Raw genomic sequence first — 14,289 nt, 5'->3', positions numbered from 1 at the left:
ACATTGGGTCAAATTTTAATATCACAAATACTGCATCAACTCAGTGCTCTTTTTTTTTGTTTTGTTTTGTTTTTGTAATATCCCCTTTCAGAAAAAAAAAAAAAAAAGAAAGAAATTCTCACTCACCCCTACAGCTGGCAAACAGCTTTGGAGAAAATAATCTGTACACCCACCTCCGTACTCTTTCTAGTATGCCAGTCTCGCACACGCGCTCACACACACGCACCCACGCTCACGCAGACTCACACTAATCCTTCACTGCTGATCCCAAGCCTATGCAATGACTAAAGGCTCTATGGTTTGCTTGTAGCGCTGAAAACACTGGTTGAATGGCAAAAAACAATGCTGATTTTCTCGGTGTGCTCTTCTTTGCCCACTCTTCCTCACTCACCACCCCCTTCAACTTTTGAAAACCTGAATACTTCCATAAAGCACTCTGCACTAGCTCCAAAGACCTTTTATGTCGTATAAATATAGTTAAAGATGTAACTATCTTCCTTCTCTACTTCATGCCTCTTTCTAGGCCAGAGTCTGGCTCAGTCCAATTATTGCCTTGTTTAAAAATTAAATGTCCTTTATTTGCATTCACTTCCCACTGCATTTCTACCTCAAATTCTCCATCTTTATAGCTTTTACGCATACGGCCATGCTTTTCCCTCCCCGCCATCAAAAAATAGCTGTTACCCACTAAATACAGACTTTCTATTTAGAAACTTTGCTATGTAAATAAGCTCTGAGAACCTGGAGCTCAGGTGATATTGCAAGCATACAGGATCCTAAAGCTAAAGTAATCCATTTGGCTTGGCTCTCATCCCCATCTATTCCACTCCTTAATTATGATGGCTTGTGTTTGCAACACAAGGGATTATTTTGCTGAGTCGACTGGATTGTACATTTGCAATAGCTGCATCCCCATGTAATTTTTTTTTTTTCCCCTCCATTTTAAACAGGGAAGTTACTAGAAAGGGGAGCACGACTCCCACCCCGCTCCTCAAGAGAAAAGCAATCCCCAACGGCCACCGCCGGCCCCCGGTGCCGGCAGAGGCGGCCGCGGCGGGCGAGCCCGCGGGCTCCCGCGCGTGCCGGCCACGCGGCCGCGCTGCTCATCCCCAGGGAGCCTCGCGGGCCTCCCCACGGCGCCGCCGGAGCGCGGTGGCCGGGGGAAGCGGKGGGAGCGTGCTTTTTTTCCAGGTGKGAATGCCCGTCSGTTTAGGATTACTGCTGGGAGATGGATGGTTTCTGTGTCTATGCGCATCATCGAGTTTCTGGTATCTTCAATAAATATTGGATTAAAATGGTACTGCTTATTCCTTTTTTTCTTTTTTTTTTTTTCTCTCTTTTTTTTTCCTTTTGGTTTTGCAGTGCCTTGCCACCTTCTTGACGCTACAGCAGGATTATTCGTTCTCCTCACGGTTGGCATAAATGCCGGCTTCCCAGCGCAGCGCCAGAGCGCTCTTCCTCCGATTCACTCTGGTCGCCTCCAGGACCTGGTATAATGAAGAAAAGCAGAAAACACCGTGTTACTGRCACGTCGCCAGGGTGCAAACCAGGGCTGCAAACCAGGGTGCAAACTGGGGTGCAAACCAGGGCTGCTCATGCGGTGAAGTGCTTGTAGGTGGAAACAGCCCCAGGAAAAGCACTGGAGGGAGAGGAGGCAGGTCCATCCCTGCATCCCGGACAGCTCCTGCAGGGTCTTTGCTCCAGAGCATCCCGCACAGCTGCTCTCTGCTCATGGCCCTGCCATGGGGTCAGTGCTGCGGCATGATTACCTGCTCTAGGTGTCTCGTGTGCCCTAGATGTCCCTGCTGGAGCAGGGGGCTGGACTAGATGATCTCTAGAGGTCCCTTCCGACCTCCACCACTCTGTGAGTCTGTGATGACTGGAGAGAAATACCCTCCTGGGGCATGGAAAAGGGGGTCTGCACGAGGGGGGGTCACCGCTGCCATCAGAGGCTGCTCCAAGGTGGGCACTCGTGTGTTTGTACCTTCCTCATACACACACACACATACATAYGAATATATGCATATGTTTTGACATATACGTGGGTAAATATATACATATGTTTTGATATGTATATATATGCGTATATACTTACATATATCTCTGTATAAACATACATACTGTATATATACTATACATATGTATAGGATGCACACACAAAAATGACTAAAAGAAAGTAGGAAAGGGTCTAAACATATGCYGGAAGCAGAAGGGAAAATGAAAACCAGAGTGGAGCAACAGGCACGAGGGTAGAGAGCTGCAGTGTCACCCTCCCCTGCGAGGAACGGTGGCAGTGGGTGTCATCCCAGCCCCTCCGTGCTCGGGACCTCTCCAAGAAGCATGCGGTGCTCGTATCTCCTCACGCACACCCAGGAACAGCCTCATCAAAGCACCGTGCTGCTCCAAGGCCCACTGCCTTCATGGGTTTTACACCAGCCCTCCCACGGGAGCAAACTTCAGGCGTGCTTAAAGAGACGAGTTTAAAAAAGAAGTCAGAAAACAAAGCCCATCACTCTCAGACTGTTTGCTGAATGAACGCCTATCATTTCAGGCCCCTAACGCTTCGTACAAGCTGTTCTGCAGCCCGTTTTGTCTGGCTGCAGATGAGTAATTCGCTTTTTGGGAAAGGATGATGTTATTTCTTGCCTATGCGCAGAAAGCCAAACGCAGTGAGAGCTTCAGTCTTGACCGGAATAAAGAAAATAGATAGCTTAAGAATAGATCTAATACAGGGGAATGGGTGAGCTGAATTTGCCATTTCAGCCTCTAATAAGCTGTCGTTGAAAAAGCAGACAAGTACAACAGGCTCCTACATAGGTAACATTAGCAAATCRGCTTGGAAAATATCACCTCTGATTTTGCTTGAGAATGTGAACCTGCTTCTGTGAATAATTTAAGGCCCAGACCTCCATGCAGGAACAAAAGAAAGGYAAGGTGAAGTTTGGGAAGCTTTCTTACTTTTTTTTTGCTATTATTTTATTTGTCCTCCTTTGATTATGACCATGAAAAAGCCACAGAACTATTGTCCAGCCTTCAGCCAAGAGATATAATCTCGATCTGACACTCCAGGTGCTTCCCCATGAGTTCCCTTAGCAGGACTACAGAGCTGGTCCAGGTTTCCCAGAGGATTAATTGCTGACATTTTTCTCAAAATCACATCTGCACATTTTCCAGAGACACCACTGGAAGTGGGAGCAGGCTGGAGCAGTTTTCATTTCATCCAACAGAGGGCAAATATGCTGCAAAGTTAATATTTTCTTAAAAAAYAGCAACATAAACTGAAAATATCCCTCTGAAACATGTCCGGGCAGGCAGTGCATGGGGGCTGCTCCAGCAAGACCAAGGACTGACTGCCACAGCAACCTGAACACTTGAGCACAGGGCCCCATGGGGAAGCAAAGCTGTTAGTGTAGGTATCATCTTCACATCTTCTGCAGAGGAAGGAGATGCTCTTGGGTGAGCAGCGAGCTGGAAAAACACAGCAACTTTTCCAGATGGCCAAAAGGCAAATATTGCTGGGCAGCAGAACGAGGTCAGCATGGCGTAATGACTGAACAAAATGCAGAAAATACATTTTCCCCTCCAGTGGGCATTAAAATACATATGAAAAAAAAAACACCAAACAAAAAACCTAACAACAAAAAAATCAGCACAGATTTCAAAATGAAATTAATGCTGTTACAGAGTAATGTAACAAAGATGTCTTCAAAGATGTCTGCTGAATTTGGCCTGTGAATTCAGGCTAAGTGAAAATAAAATAGATTTTACATCATTTACAACAGTTTCCTCACTTGGTGGAGACCAATGTGTCACAAAAGACTTTGAAGCTGGTTTTAAGCAGTCAAGAATCTGAAACTTCTTATCTCAATCTTTCTTCTCCCCTCTCCCTAGATCATGATGGCYATACCAATCTTGTGAGCATGTTATATGGATTTGCTTCCATAAAGCTCGTTACTTCCATCTCAAAGTTCGGATGTAGATGGTCCGCAAGGCTCGAGATGGTGCTGCTGGCAGCCAGGGGGATGCAGCTTGCCCCCTGATGCAGCACCCACACGCTGGAGGACTGTGGCTGCCACATGTGCTGTGCTGCGTTGAGCCCCCAGCGCAAGGGCATTCAATTTGGGCTTAGCACGTGTGTGGAAACAAACCTTCATTCTACAGATGGGGCAAGAGGAAATGGCTCCTGGTTGCACCAGGGGAGGTTCAGGGTAGACATCAGGAAGAATTTCTGCTCGGAAGGAGTAGTCAAGCATCAAACAGGCTGCCCAGGAAAGTGGTGGAGTGACCATCCCTGGCCATGTTCATGAAATGTGTAGATGAGGCACTTAGGGATATGGTTTAATAAGCATGGTGGGGATGGGCATATGGTTATTAGACTCGATCTTAAAGGTCTTCTCCAAACTTAATGGTTCTATAACTGACTTGATATTAACTATTAGAGACAATGGCTTTTATGCCAAAGACCCATTCACATTAGCTACTTCAGAAGGCTTATTTTAACTAAAACAGTTCCAATTTTTACTATTGCACTTCAGTTTCACACCACCTTCAGAATACAAGGCAGTAATTGCAGTGCAAAGCTGCAGTTGTTGAGTGGAGGATCAGGTCTCCTCAAGGAAGCATTACATTCATCACCTAAGAAGCCACTCACTTATAATCAGAAGCTTATAATAGCAAGCTGCTTCGATTTGAATAGTGACTCTGAATCCCCTTGTAAAATTCTCTCAACAGACACCACAAATGGATGCAGACCTGCCACGAATCCAGCACCCAGTGGTCCTCCCAAACCACCAATATCTTTATGCCATGCCTGGCGTGTAACAGCGCTGCTCCCTGGCAAGGGGAGCAAACAGCCCCTGCTTGCAGGTCTGTGCATGGACAAGCTGCTAGGTAATAACACTCCTGCAGTTTGCTGCTCCTCCAGCCTCTTTGAAGATACCACAAAGTGGAGGTAGCCGGCCAGAAAATTATCCTCATCCTGTCCGAACCATAGGTTGAATGGCCAAAGTGACCTATGGTGGTTAGGCACACTATCATATGCCAAAGCTGTATACTGAAAATCAGAAGTGAAAATAGTTATTGCTGCCATTCTCTGCATTTTATCACTTGTCTAAAATGGCTACTGAGATTGTTTTTTAAGCTCAGGAAAGATCGTGAGTGCAGTGGATGATGCACTCCTGGTATCTCATAAAGGAAATACCATGCCAGTGACAAAAGCAATRTCTATACAGTATGTCTCACATGGAAATAGCAATTTGATCACTAGTCTCATTAAAAGGAGAATCTGGAGATCAGAAACAAGTGTGAAGGAAAGACAAATACACCAAAATATGCAGAGATGTAAATACTGTCCTTCCCCTCTGTTTTTTTTTTTTCCAAGTGATGTGTGGATCTTGTGGTTGCATCTCTGACTTCTTACTAAGAATTATAGAGAACTCATTCTTTGACAGATTTCATTTCAGATATTGAGGATTTGGAATTAAAAAAAAAAAGAAAAAGACTGAAATAGTCACTCCAGTCATGCTCAAGTTCAATTTATTTATCTATTTGTGAGATAGGGCCAAGTCCCTCCTGAGTTAACCCATTTCCCTCCCACAGATCTTAACACAGTTACTCTTCTACTAATAGCAAGCTATTAAAAAGCAGAGCAAGAATATGCCAGAGTACATTCATCCCAAAAACCTTATGCTGAATCACACTTAGTACTATGCTACACAGGTCACTCATTTTTATTTAATAGCAGCAGTAATACTGATGCAGAAGCAAAATGGTATTTCTGGATCTTTATATTTTACTGTTCTTCCCATTCAAATCTAGAAGAAGCTTCAAGCAAAGAAAAAAAAATGCAGAAGTCTGAGTCTCTAGATTCTGTAAGTTCCACGCACACAAAATAAACTTTGCACCAGAYACCTTTGTAGAAGCATACAGTGCACAGAAATGCAGAAACACAAATGCAGGAAATAGGCTGCCTGTTCCTGTAGACATGACCACTTCTTCTTGGTAACAACAACAAAAAAATGCTAAATGCTTTAACAGCTAACTGAAACTACTGTGAGACAAACAACATCCATTCCTTCATGTAAAGACAACTTCTTTACTGTACCTACATAGCACCAATCCCTATATGAGAATATAGATATATCAGAAACTTATTAAATTTATTAAAGGTACAATGAGGAGTAGAGAATCTCAGACATTTATTTTTCCGAAGAAGGAACCTGTTACTGCTCCTGTTGGTCACTGTTAGAACATAATTGTGTGTCCTTGGCCATCATACAGTCTGATAGTTTTCTGTTTCGTGGTGTCTACATTTTAACACTTTCAATATTATTTTCCTGTAATATCTCCTGTAGTCTGCTAGGGAAAATCCAAAGTCACGATAATACCTGATAAATTTAAAAATATGATTATAATTTTAAAGATAAAAGCAGAATACTTTGAGGATAAATACAATGTTGCCTCTTTCAAACAATAAAAGGACGTGTTTTTAACACTGGATGTAAGATTTTTAAGATGATAAATCATATTGTATGAATTAAACGGAAGTGAAGATTAACGTGGTTTGTGTGAGCATCCAGCTTAGCTTCAGATGCTGCTGCCCAGGCCTTTGCTGGGCTGTATGAGACACCCACCACTGGCCTTGGGAGCTGCCTGTGACGACCACAGAGGGAAGTGGCCACGTCCTCAGTGCTGCCTCCATGTCTGCAACAACCTTCCGACCTAGCATCACCACCCAACCTGGGATGACAGGGAATTCTCCACCTTTAAAAGTGATGAAAATGGACAGACATAATAAACCCTGTCTTTCTGGAGATTTCTGATTACAGCTGAGAGCCTCTGTTAGAGGATGGGATTGAGAAATGGTTTAATGAGACTGAAGCTTAGTAAAGGAGATTACGCACGGGGCATATTTTCACCTATATAGAAAAACAAGATTTTTGCAACAGCAGTTTTCAGCTTTCCCATTTACAACCATTCTTGTCTAGTTTCTCTTTGTGTCAATATCAGCTTTATAAGAAGACATGTGACTGTTTCCAGCAGAAGGAGCCATTAGATAGGCATCCAAAATACACATCTGAACTTCTGCCTCCTGTAGGACATCAAATGCTCTGGTCAATACTGACTATTCAAACTGTAGCCCAGGTTATTTCAGAGATATTGAGAGAGAAGAGGCATGGCCTATGTTTAACATCAGGTCTTGGGAGGAAGTACATGGCTCCTGGACTGGCTAAAATAGATGTTCTACACGAGATAAACCAYTGGATTGCCCAGTGACACAAGCACACACTCATGAACATGAAATGGATGGGTTTTACTTTGCTTTCTTTCTGAGGACCAAGTGTTCAGACACTTGTCTTGGAGCAGCTCATGGGGGTCAAAATTTGTTAAAGGATTAGAGAAATATGCACAAGTATGTGTTTGTAACAAAACTCTGATTCTAGACAGATGAATGACACCCAACACCAGAATCTGTTACTGTCACTTAGAGATGTCTGGATTTATAAACACACCTGCACRGAAAAATCACAGGAAATTTAAGTGTTTGCCTTGTGGAACACATGAATTCCCTAATAAACATGGCAAAAATGTAGCTGGTATCAACTTCTTGTTTTTAAAACTGAAACATTTGGCTGTCCCTGGATATCCCTGCATATCCTTTGCACGGATAAAGACTGCAGGCTTCCAGATCATACACTGTGGTAAAACACCAAGTGTCAGTGAAAACAGACTTTCTCTAGCAGGTCTGGGTCTCATCTAAGCAAAGTCCAGCGTTGGTGCCACGCTTTGGGACTGTGACCTGTCATCATATGGTAACACACAGGAACAAGGACAAGTACGCAAAATTCAACAAATGGAAACAGCAAACTTGGATTTCACTCTGTTCTCCTGAAGGTGAAAGTTGAGTGTGTTGATTCTTTAACAAAATACTGTGTATTTTGATATTGCTATATGCACTATATTTGCACATATGGGAAAGCCACAGCATTTTTTCTCAGGAACTTCTGGTACTTGAGGTTTGGCTTTGCCAGCTAAATGAGAGTAAGGATCAGAGAGTTCTCATTTCACATCCCAGGAATGTCCCAGTCCTGGGCAACAGCTCTCATCCCTCTGATTACAATCCCTCCCACTCCAGAAATTGTAACAAGAATCCAAGGGTTAGAAAAACAGACACACAAATATTTGCTGATGGGAGATAAGAAGGAATATCCCCCATATACATTTGCATTGTGATTTTGATATGAAAAAGCATTGGCACTCAGCATGAAAATGCAAACTCCAGCAACATGCATTTGGAATCACCATGCAAGAGAAAGCAAAAATAAGCAGTTGAAAAGTACCTCAGAAGTAACCTTGCTAGACAGTAATTTACAGGTGTACTGGTAGAAAGGGAAAAGACCAGCATTAGTACATCGAACAAGCATGTTACAACTAGGAAACAAGAAAAAAATAAATTGCAAGAACTGGCACATCCTAGAGCACAGGATTTCAAGCAGCTTGGTGTCATAAAAAAAAAAAAAAAAGGCAAAATCATTAGTCAGTTCAGTGTTTTTTTTTTTTAATGACATTGCTTGGCCAGTCTCGGTCTTGTTTACCCTTGGTGACAGAACCAATTTCCTCCTGCTGCTCCATGATCCTTTTCCTCACCTGCCTTTGCTCTTTCTGTAGCATGCCCTTTTTGGAGGAAGCTGCCCCAGAGGCAAGCACAGATGCTCCGCTCTGCACCCACCGCTCAACTCTACCCTGCTCTGCACAGCCCATGGAGCAGCAGAGTCCTGGAATGACGGCCCTGGGTATCCAGGAAAGCCTCTGCAGCCCCTTGCCAAGGGAAGCAATGCTGAGCTCTGCTCCAGCTCTCAGGACTTGACGCCTGGAGTGGCGGCTGCCTGGCGGGTTGTCCACTGCRTTCTCTCCCATACATTTTTAAAACAAGCCAGTAATGTGTTATTCTGCTTCACTTGATCCAGAGATATTTCTTTTTCCTGGGCACATTGTCAAAAGGTCTCTGCTGACAAATCAAAACTACTTATTGTTTAAGTGATTATTGCTTAGCCTGGCGTGTAAAATACAAGGTTGGTGCTGTGAACGGAGCAAGGCAAAATATCCTTCTAATTTGATTTCTCTTTCCTCTGTTTGTGGTGGGAATTACTTAAAAAAAGAGACAGGGGAGAGGAAGAAAACACTGCACCTGGTTTGAGGATACTGCGTCTCACCTCTGCTGGATACTGCCCCTAACAGGACTTTGCTAACAGCAAGGGTGTCAGTCATGTTTGACTATATGTARCAGGCTCAGAGAATAAATAAAAGAATAAATAAAAACAAATTGTAACTGCACAGGATTTCAGTGGGTCTCTGTGAATTCAATGCAGTTTTGATGATTCCTTCCAGAAAAGGATCTGGCCTCCAAGTTGTCTGTCTGGCACTAATGCTTTGACAGGTAGGTATGTTGGCTGCAGCAGAGCACTGAGCTGAAACCCACAGCACACCTTTTCTCTGAGACACTGATGGCTGGTGTTCATACTGAGAACATCGGGGCACACTCAGACTATACGCGGAGACAAGGCAATTCTGGCCAACGYCATTCCTGTGCAACTTTGCAAACAGCAGCAGAGTTGCACACATGTAATGGAGAACAGAGAGTTTAGCCTTTCACTCCAGTGACATGTTATAATGTCTCCTGCGTGCTGGAACGGGTATGACGAGCAACGTGCAACGACATCCCAACGGTGTGAAGAGGTTTTGAACACAAGCTGCTGCTTAGTGGGTAAGGCACCTTCACTCATCATGAGGGCCAAGGGAAAGCACATGACGAGTGTGCAGCTGAGTGCTACCCCTTAAGCAAAACAGCTTCACCATGCCGAGATATCAAAACAAAAGATTGACTGAAGATAATTGCAGGGTTCGTGATGACCTAAGTCTTCTTCTGATCACCTAAGTCTTATACCTCCCACTTAATTAAAAGCTACTCCTAGTTTTAGGAAAGGAGGTGAGAAAGACCACCCGACTCCTTTCTTCAATACCCTGAGACCATTCAGTGACCCTGCATGGTAGTGGATGCTCAGGGAAATACTGTGCCAGAAAGTGCCCATTACAGTGGGTGCAGTCAGCTGAAATAGGACTGTGCTTTGAAAAGAGGGGGGAAATCAGCAAGTAACTTATTCACAAGACATGGCTCCACTGCGGGGGCAGAATAAAACTAGTTTTATTGTACGAACTTCCTTCTGTACAGAGGCAGGGAGTCCAAATTACMACTTCAGAGTGCTCCAGTGAAACCAGTGGAAATTCTTTCAGTAACTTCAGTGGAGGCAGAAATCTGAAATATCTCTGGTATAAACCAGAAATACAACGGTTTACACTTCAGATCAGTTCTTCTACTGTGTATAAGTTAACGGGCAGAAGTTCAATGTCATGCCATTCCTTCCAATTTGAGTATCTTATGCTGCTGCATAATATTCATCGGTAGTGATTAGAAGTGCTGGTCTTTAATGTGCTGGTATTGACATTACACATCTTCATTTCTGTAGATTTTGTAAGATTCCACCTCTAAACGAGAGCTGCTAGAAAGCAGTTTGTTTGGGGTGTGAGCACCTTGGAGCTGAGATTGCCTTTCTGAAATGTCTGTGAGATGTCTGAAAAAATCTGTTTCACTGAATGCATAAAARCTATGGTTGTTTAAGGGATTGTATACCTCACTTATATATTCTAATTCCTTGTCCACAGTACTTATGAGTCTGAATGAGAAACAGCTTGTTGTTTTGGTGGGAAACAGGTTGTACTGTGTAGACACCTAAGCTTTGACATTTTCAGCTATAAAATTTGTCGTTATTGCCATATTATTGCCTCCCATAAAGAACATTGTAATTGGGTTAAACTCTACTACAGTAACCACTAAAATGCAGGCACCCATTTCATAAACTGAAAGCAGAACCTGGCCTAATTCTCTATTTATAATTGGGTAGAAAAAAGAAAGACAATATTTTCAGTGAGAAACAACATGCTGTTCATTGAAGAATCCAAGTTAATTTTTGAACCATTCTCCATCCAGTGCAGCAACTGCTTGAGACCGTTTGTGGGGAAATTATCCACTTATATGAAACCCTGAGCACACTGGGCTTAGACTTTGGCAGTCAACAGGCACAGCAGGAACTCATGCCTGATCCACAGAGTTCAAGAAGCAGCTAAAATGGTTCACTTCACACTTTTCACGACGTGTGAATTTAAGCAGTTGGCCAGTTACAGGGCAGCTATTCACTTCCTGATCATTAATGTGAAGAAAATTAATTAATTAAAATGAAAATTAAAATGATTTGCTTTTTATAATTGCATTGACATTCTTTTTTTCCTTCCCATTGCCCCTTATCCTTCCTTTTCAACCATACAGGCCCCTATAATTCATAAGCTCCTGCAAGATGTGTTAGGTACCAAAATACTTTGTGAATCTTGGGTCTCTTGAATCATGCTATCTATCTACTGCACGGTGAGGCTGAAAAGGAAAAGTGTACTTACACTGCTGTCATCCATCCTTTCTCGCCTTTTAGTTTTGTGAGTTTCATAGTCTTCCATGAGCGTCTGCATCAAGTTCTTGGGTCTCTGAGCTCCTGCAGCCTCCTCGGGCAGCAGCTCGGACTGCGGGACGGGGCCCTCGGCGGTTGGGGATGGAGGAGGCTTGATCTTCTCTATCTTTCCTGCAAGGACAAGAAAAGGAACGATCCTTTCAAAAAGGAAGGCCTTGCAAGTTGCTTCCGAAAAAATATAACTGGAAAAATATTTTCAGCAGGGTCTGAGTGAAAAACAGTCTGGTATGGAGTTTATGAAGCAATCTGGTAAATCAGAATGGCAAACAGGTGTTTGAAAGGCCCCCTTCCTAATATCCACTTTATCAACACATTACAAAATCTTTCTRTAAAACCTAGTAAAGTCACCAAATTATACAACCTAGCCTACTACTGGTGCTTACAGCAGTGTCTGGCTTCTTGCTCTCTCCCACACGACTCATGACCTGGAAAATTAYAGGGCGTTTTTTTCTGGCTCAGAAAATAAAATGAACCAAACTGTACTCCACGGAGCACTCATTCAGAAGCTCAAGGAAAGACGTTTGGGTAAACCCTGCCAGTTCTTTTTCTTCTTTTTCATGTTTCTTATCTGCTTTCAAGAGCTAAAAGGCTTTGAGCAGGACCCCAGTATCACTCTTCCCTGGAACCACTTTCTGCAAGCACAGAGGGAGCTCCCGAAGTGATGATGGAAGGCAAGGGCCATCATACGGAAAGGGACAGGATCTCTGCCCCCTCTCCCTCTCTGTGGGGGTTGGATTTTCACTGAAACTTTGTTTTGCTGACACTAATGAAAAACCTAAGTGCTCCTCAAGCAAGTGTCATAGACATTGCAGCCACTAGAGAGCAGCTTTGGAAGCTCCTGTAAGGCTCAGACAGATTTATTTTTAGAGAAAGAAGCGAAACTTGAGTTAACACTGCAGATGCCTTTTACAAGAAATCTCCCTTCCAGGCTTGTTTCGTTCCTGACCAGTCTGGAAAATCCCTGCATCACCAGACTCTTGTTAAAATCTCAGGCTGARCTGGACTGCGCAGGCATTTCATCCCCAAACAAAGCCAGCTTTGCTCTTCCAGAGCTGTGGGGCACATCTGCATAGGCCCAGGCTCTTCTTGGTTAGACCATCCTGGCCCCACATTTATCTGAGAAGCACACTGCCAAAATGGGGACCAACAAGAAGTTCTGACCTATTCAGCTGCATCCTCGTGTGGCAGCTAAGACTGTCCAAAAGAAAAAAAACGAACAACTTTTGTGTTGCTGTTTAGATCCACAGGAAAAAAAAAATATTCAAACTATGGAGACTGACCAAGGGGCAGATACACTGCTGCATTACTTTATTTTTACACTTATAAATAACTCTTTTTATGCTAATAAGTAACTCTTGGGCATATCCAGGCAAGAGAGAAGAATCAAGCCTCTCAGTTGTCCATTTGTTTTCCCTGTTGTGTTTTCCCTGCAGGACACAGGCATCGGGTCACAGCTGCTTGGAGCCACGGACAAACCCCACACCCAAAAAGTGCTGCTTCTACCCATGCTCCCTGTGGAAAACYGTGCAAAGTTCAGGAGTTAGGAAATCTGCATTTGTGGATGGGGACTTTTCCATGAGGATCCACCTGCCCTGGTCTGAGCAGAGGAGGATGAATTGCTGCATTGACACCCTGCAGCACTGTGTGCCTATCTGCACATGTTGTGCACAGCATCACACTGGCCGWGGCATGGAGCGAGGAGCCAAGGCAGAAGAAAGTAAATGGTGATTTGTTGGCATGGATCCAGAAGAAATTAATCATTATAAATAATTATTTTCTCTGGGTATTCACATTCATGGCCTATTTTCAACTACCTTTGACAGAAATGTAAGTCTCTCTCCTTAAGTTTTTGAGTATTTTGCAAAAGAAGGAAAGCAAGTGAAAGACACAGATGACGGCAGAAGTAACTGGCACAACCCTCAACGAGGTTGTGGTTAGATGATGTGGTGGCTGAAGCTACAGGGCTTTCAGAAAACAAACAAACAAACAAACTGTGGAATTYGAAGCACTGTTGTGATCCAGCAGAAACTCTGCCAGTTCCGACTGTGCTGGAAATGCTGGTAGGTTAATATTCTAATAGTAGATTTTCAGACAGAAAAAGTAACGTCCCACACAGAGATGTCCTAGTCACACACCTAGCAAAAAAAGCATAAACCTATAATAAGACACCAGGCAAACAGGAGCTTTCTTCTTCTGTGGTCATGCACTCACACCAGATCCATATGTCGACACTGTTGGTGACCCTTGATCAAATACAAAATGAATAAACATGGAACTGTGGTCTAACTCAGATGGAAATGGGATCACACTTGTGGGATACCAGAAAAACTGCAGCCTGCAAGTCATCACTGCAGTTCAACAGCAGTCATCAGTAGCACCTTCCTCTGCTACTCCCCTGAAGCCACTTCATCTTCATTCACAATTTTCACCTTTTTTTTTTGCTCTTTTAAACAGTCTCTAAAAAAATGTTCTATGACCTCGGTTCTGGCGAGAACTCCCCCTACTTTCTAGTTTCAAGAAATCAGGGAATTTGAATTTCCAGGAAGCTCCTGGAATTCAATTTCTTTGCACTTCCTGCCTCTTGTGCTAATTGGCAGGGAACTTGTCTGCAGGGGAGCTGGAGCTGCTTTTATAGAGCAAGCTCTTCCTTAGCTTGAGGAAAGGCAAGAAGCTCAGAGAAGAGGCACCTCAGAGATGTGGTTATGTCCCAGTTTAG

At 43.5% G+C, this 14,289-nt stretch overlaps 1 protein-coding gene across 2 annotated transcripts in view; it reads right to left on the bottom strand.

The window, feature by feature from the left end:
* Positions 1 to 1,177: 1,177 nt before the first annotated feature.
* LOC112948537 (A-kinase anchor protein 2-like) overlaps positions 1,178 to 14,289 on the bottom strand; it is a 95,292-nt gene continuing 82,180 nt past the window's right edge. The window contains exons 3-5 of one of the 2 annotated variants that reach the window (XM_026040789.1): positions 11,506 to 11,684; positions 8,340 to 8,378; positions 1,178 to 1,487 (exon numbers count right to left, since the gene is read on the bottom strand). In XM_026040789.1, the coding sequence (XP_025896574.1) occupies positions 1,395 to 1,487; positions 8,340 to 8,378; positions 11,506 to 11,684 (311 nt within the window). In that variant the 3' untranslated portion in view covers positions 1,178 to 1,394. The remainder of the gene's footprint in view (positions 1,488 to 8,339; positions 8,379 to 11,505; positions 11,685 to 14,289) is intronic. The other variant, XM_026040788.1, reaches the window with a different exon arrangement.

The sequence above is a fragment of the Nothoprocta perdicaria genome, unplaced genomic scaffold (genome assembly GCF_003342845.1).
Source record: "Nothoprocta perdicaria isolate Ctin4 unplaced genomic scaffold, notPer1 scaffold_266, whole genome shotgun sequence".
Lineage (NCBI taxonomy): Eukaryota > Metazoa > Chordata > Aves > Tinamiformes > Tinamidae > Nothoprocta > Nothoprocta perdicaria.
Note: the sequence above shows the minus strand (reverse complement) of the source record. Positions and strands in the feature narration are given on the sequence as shown.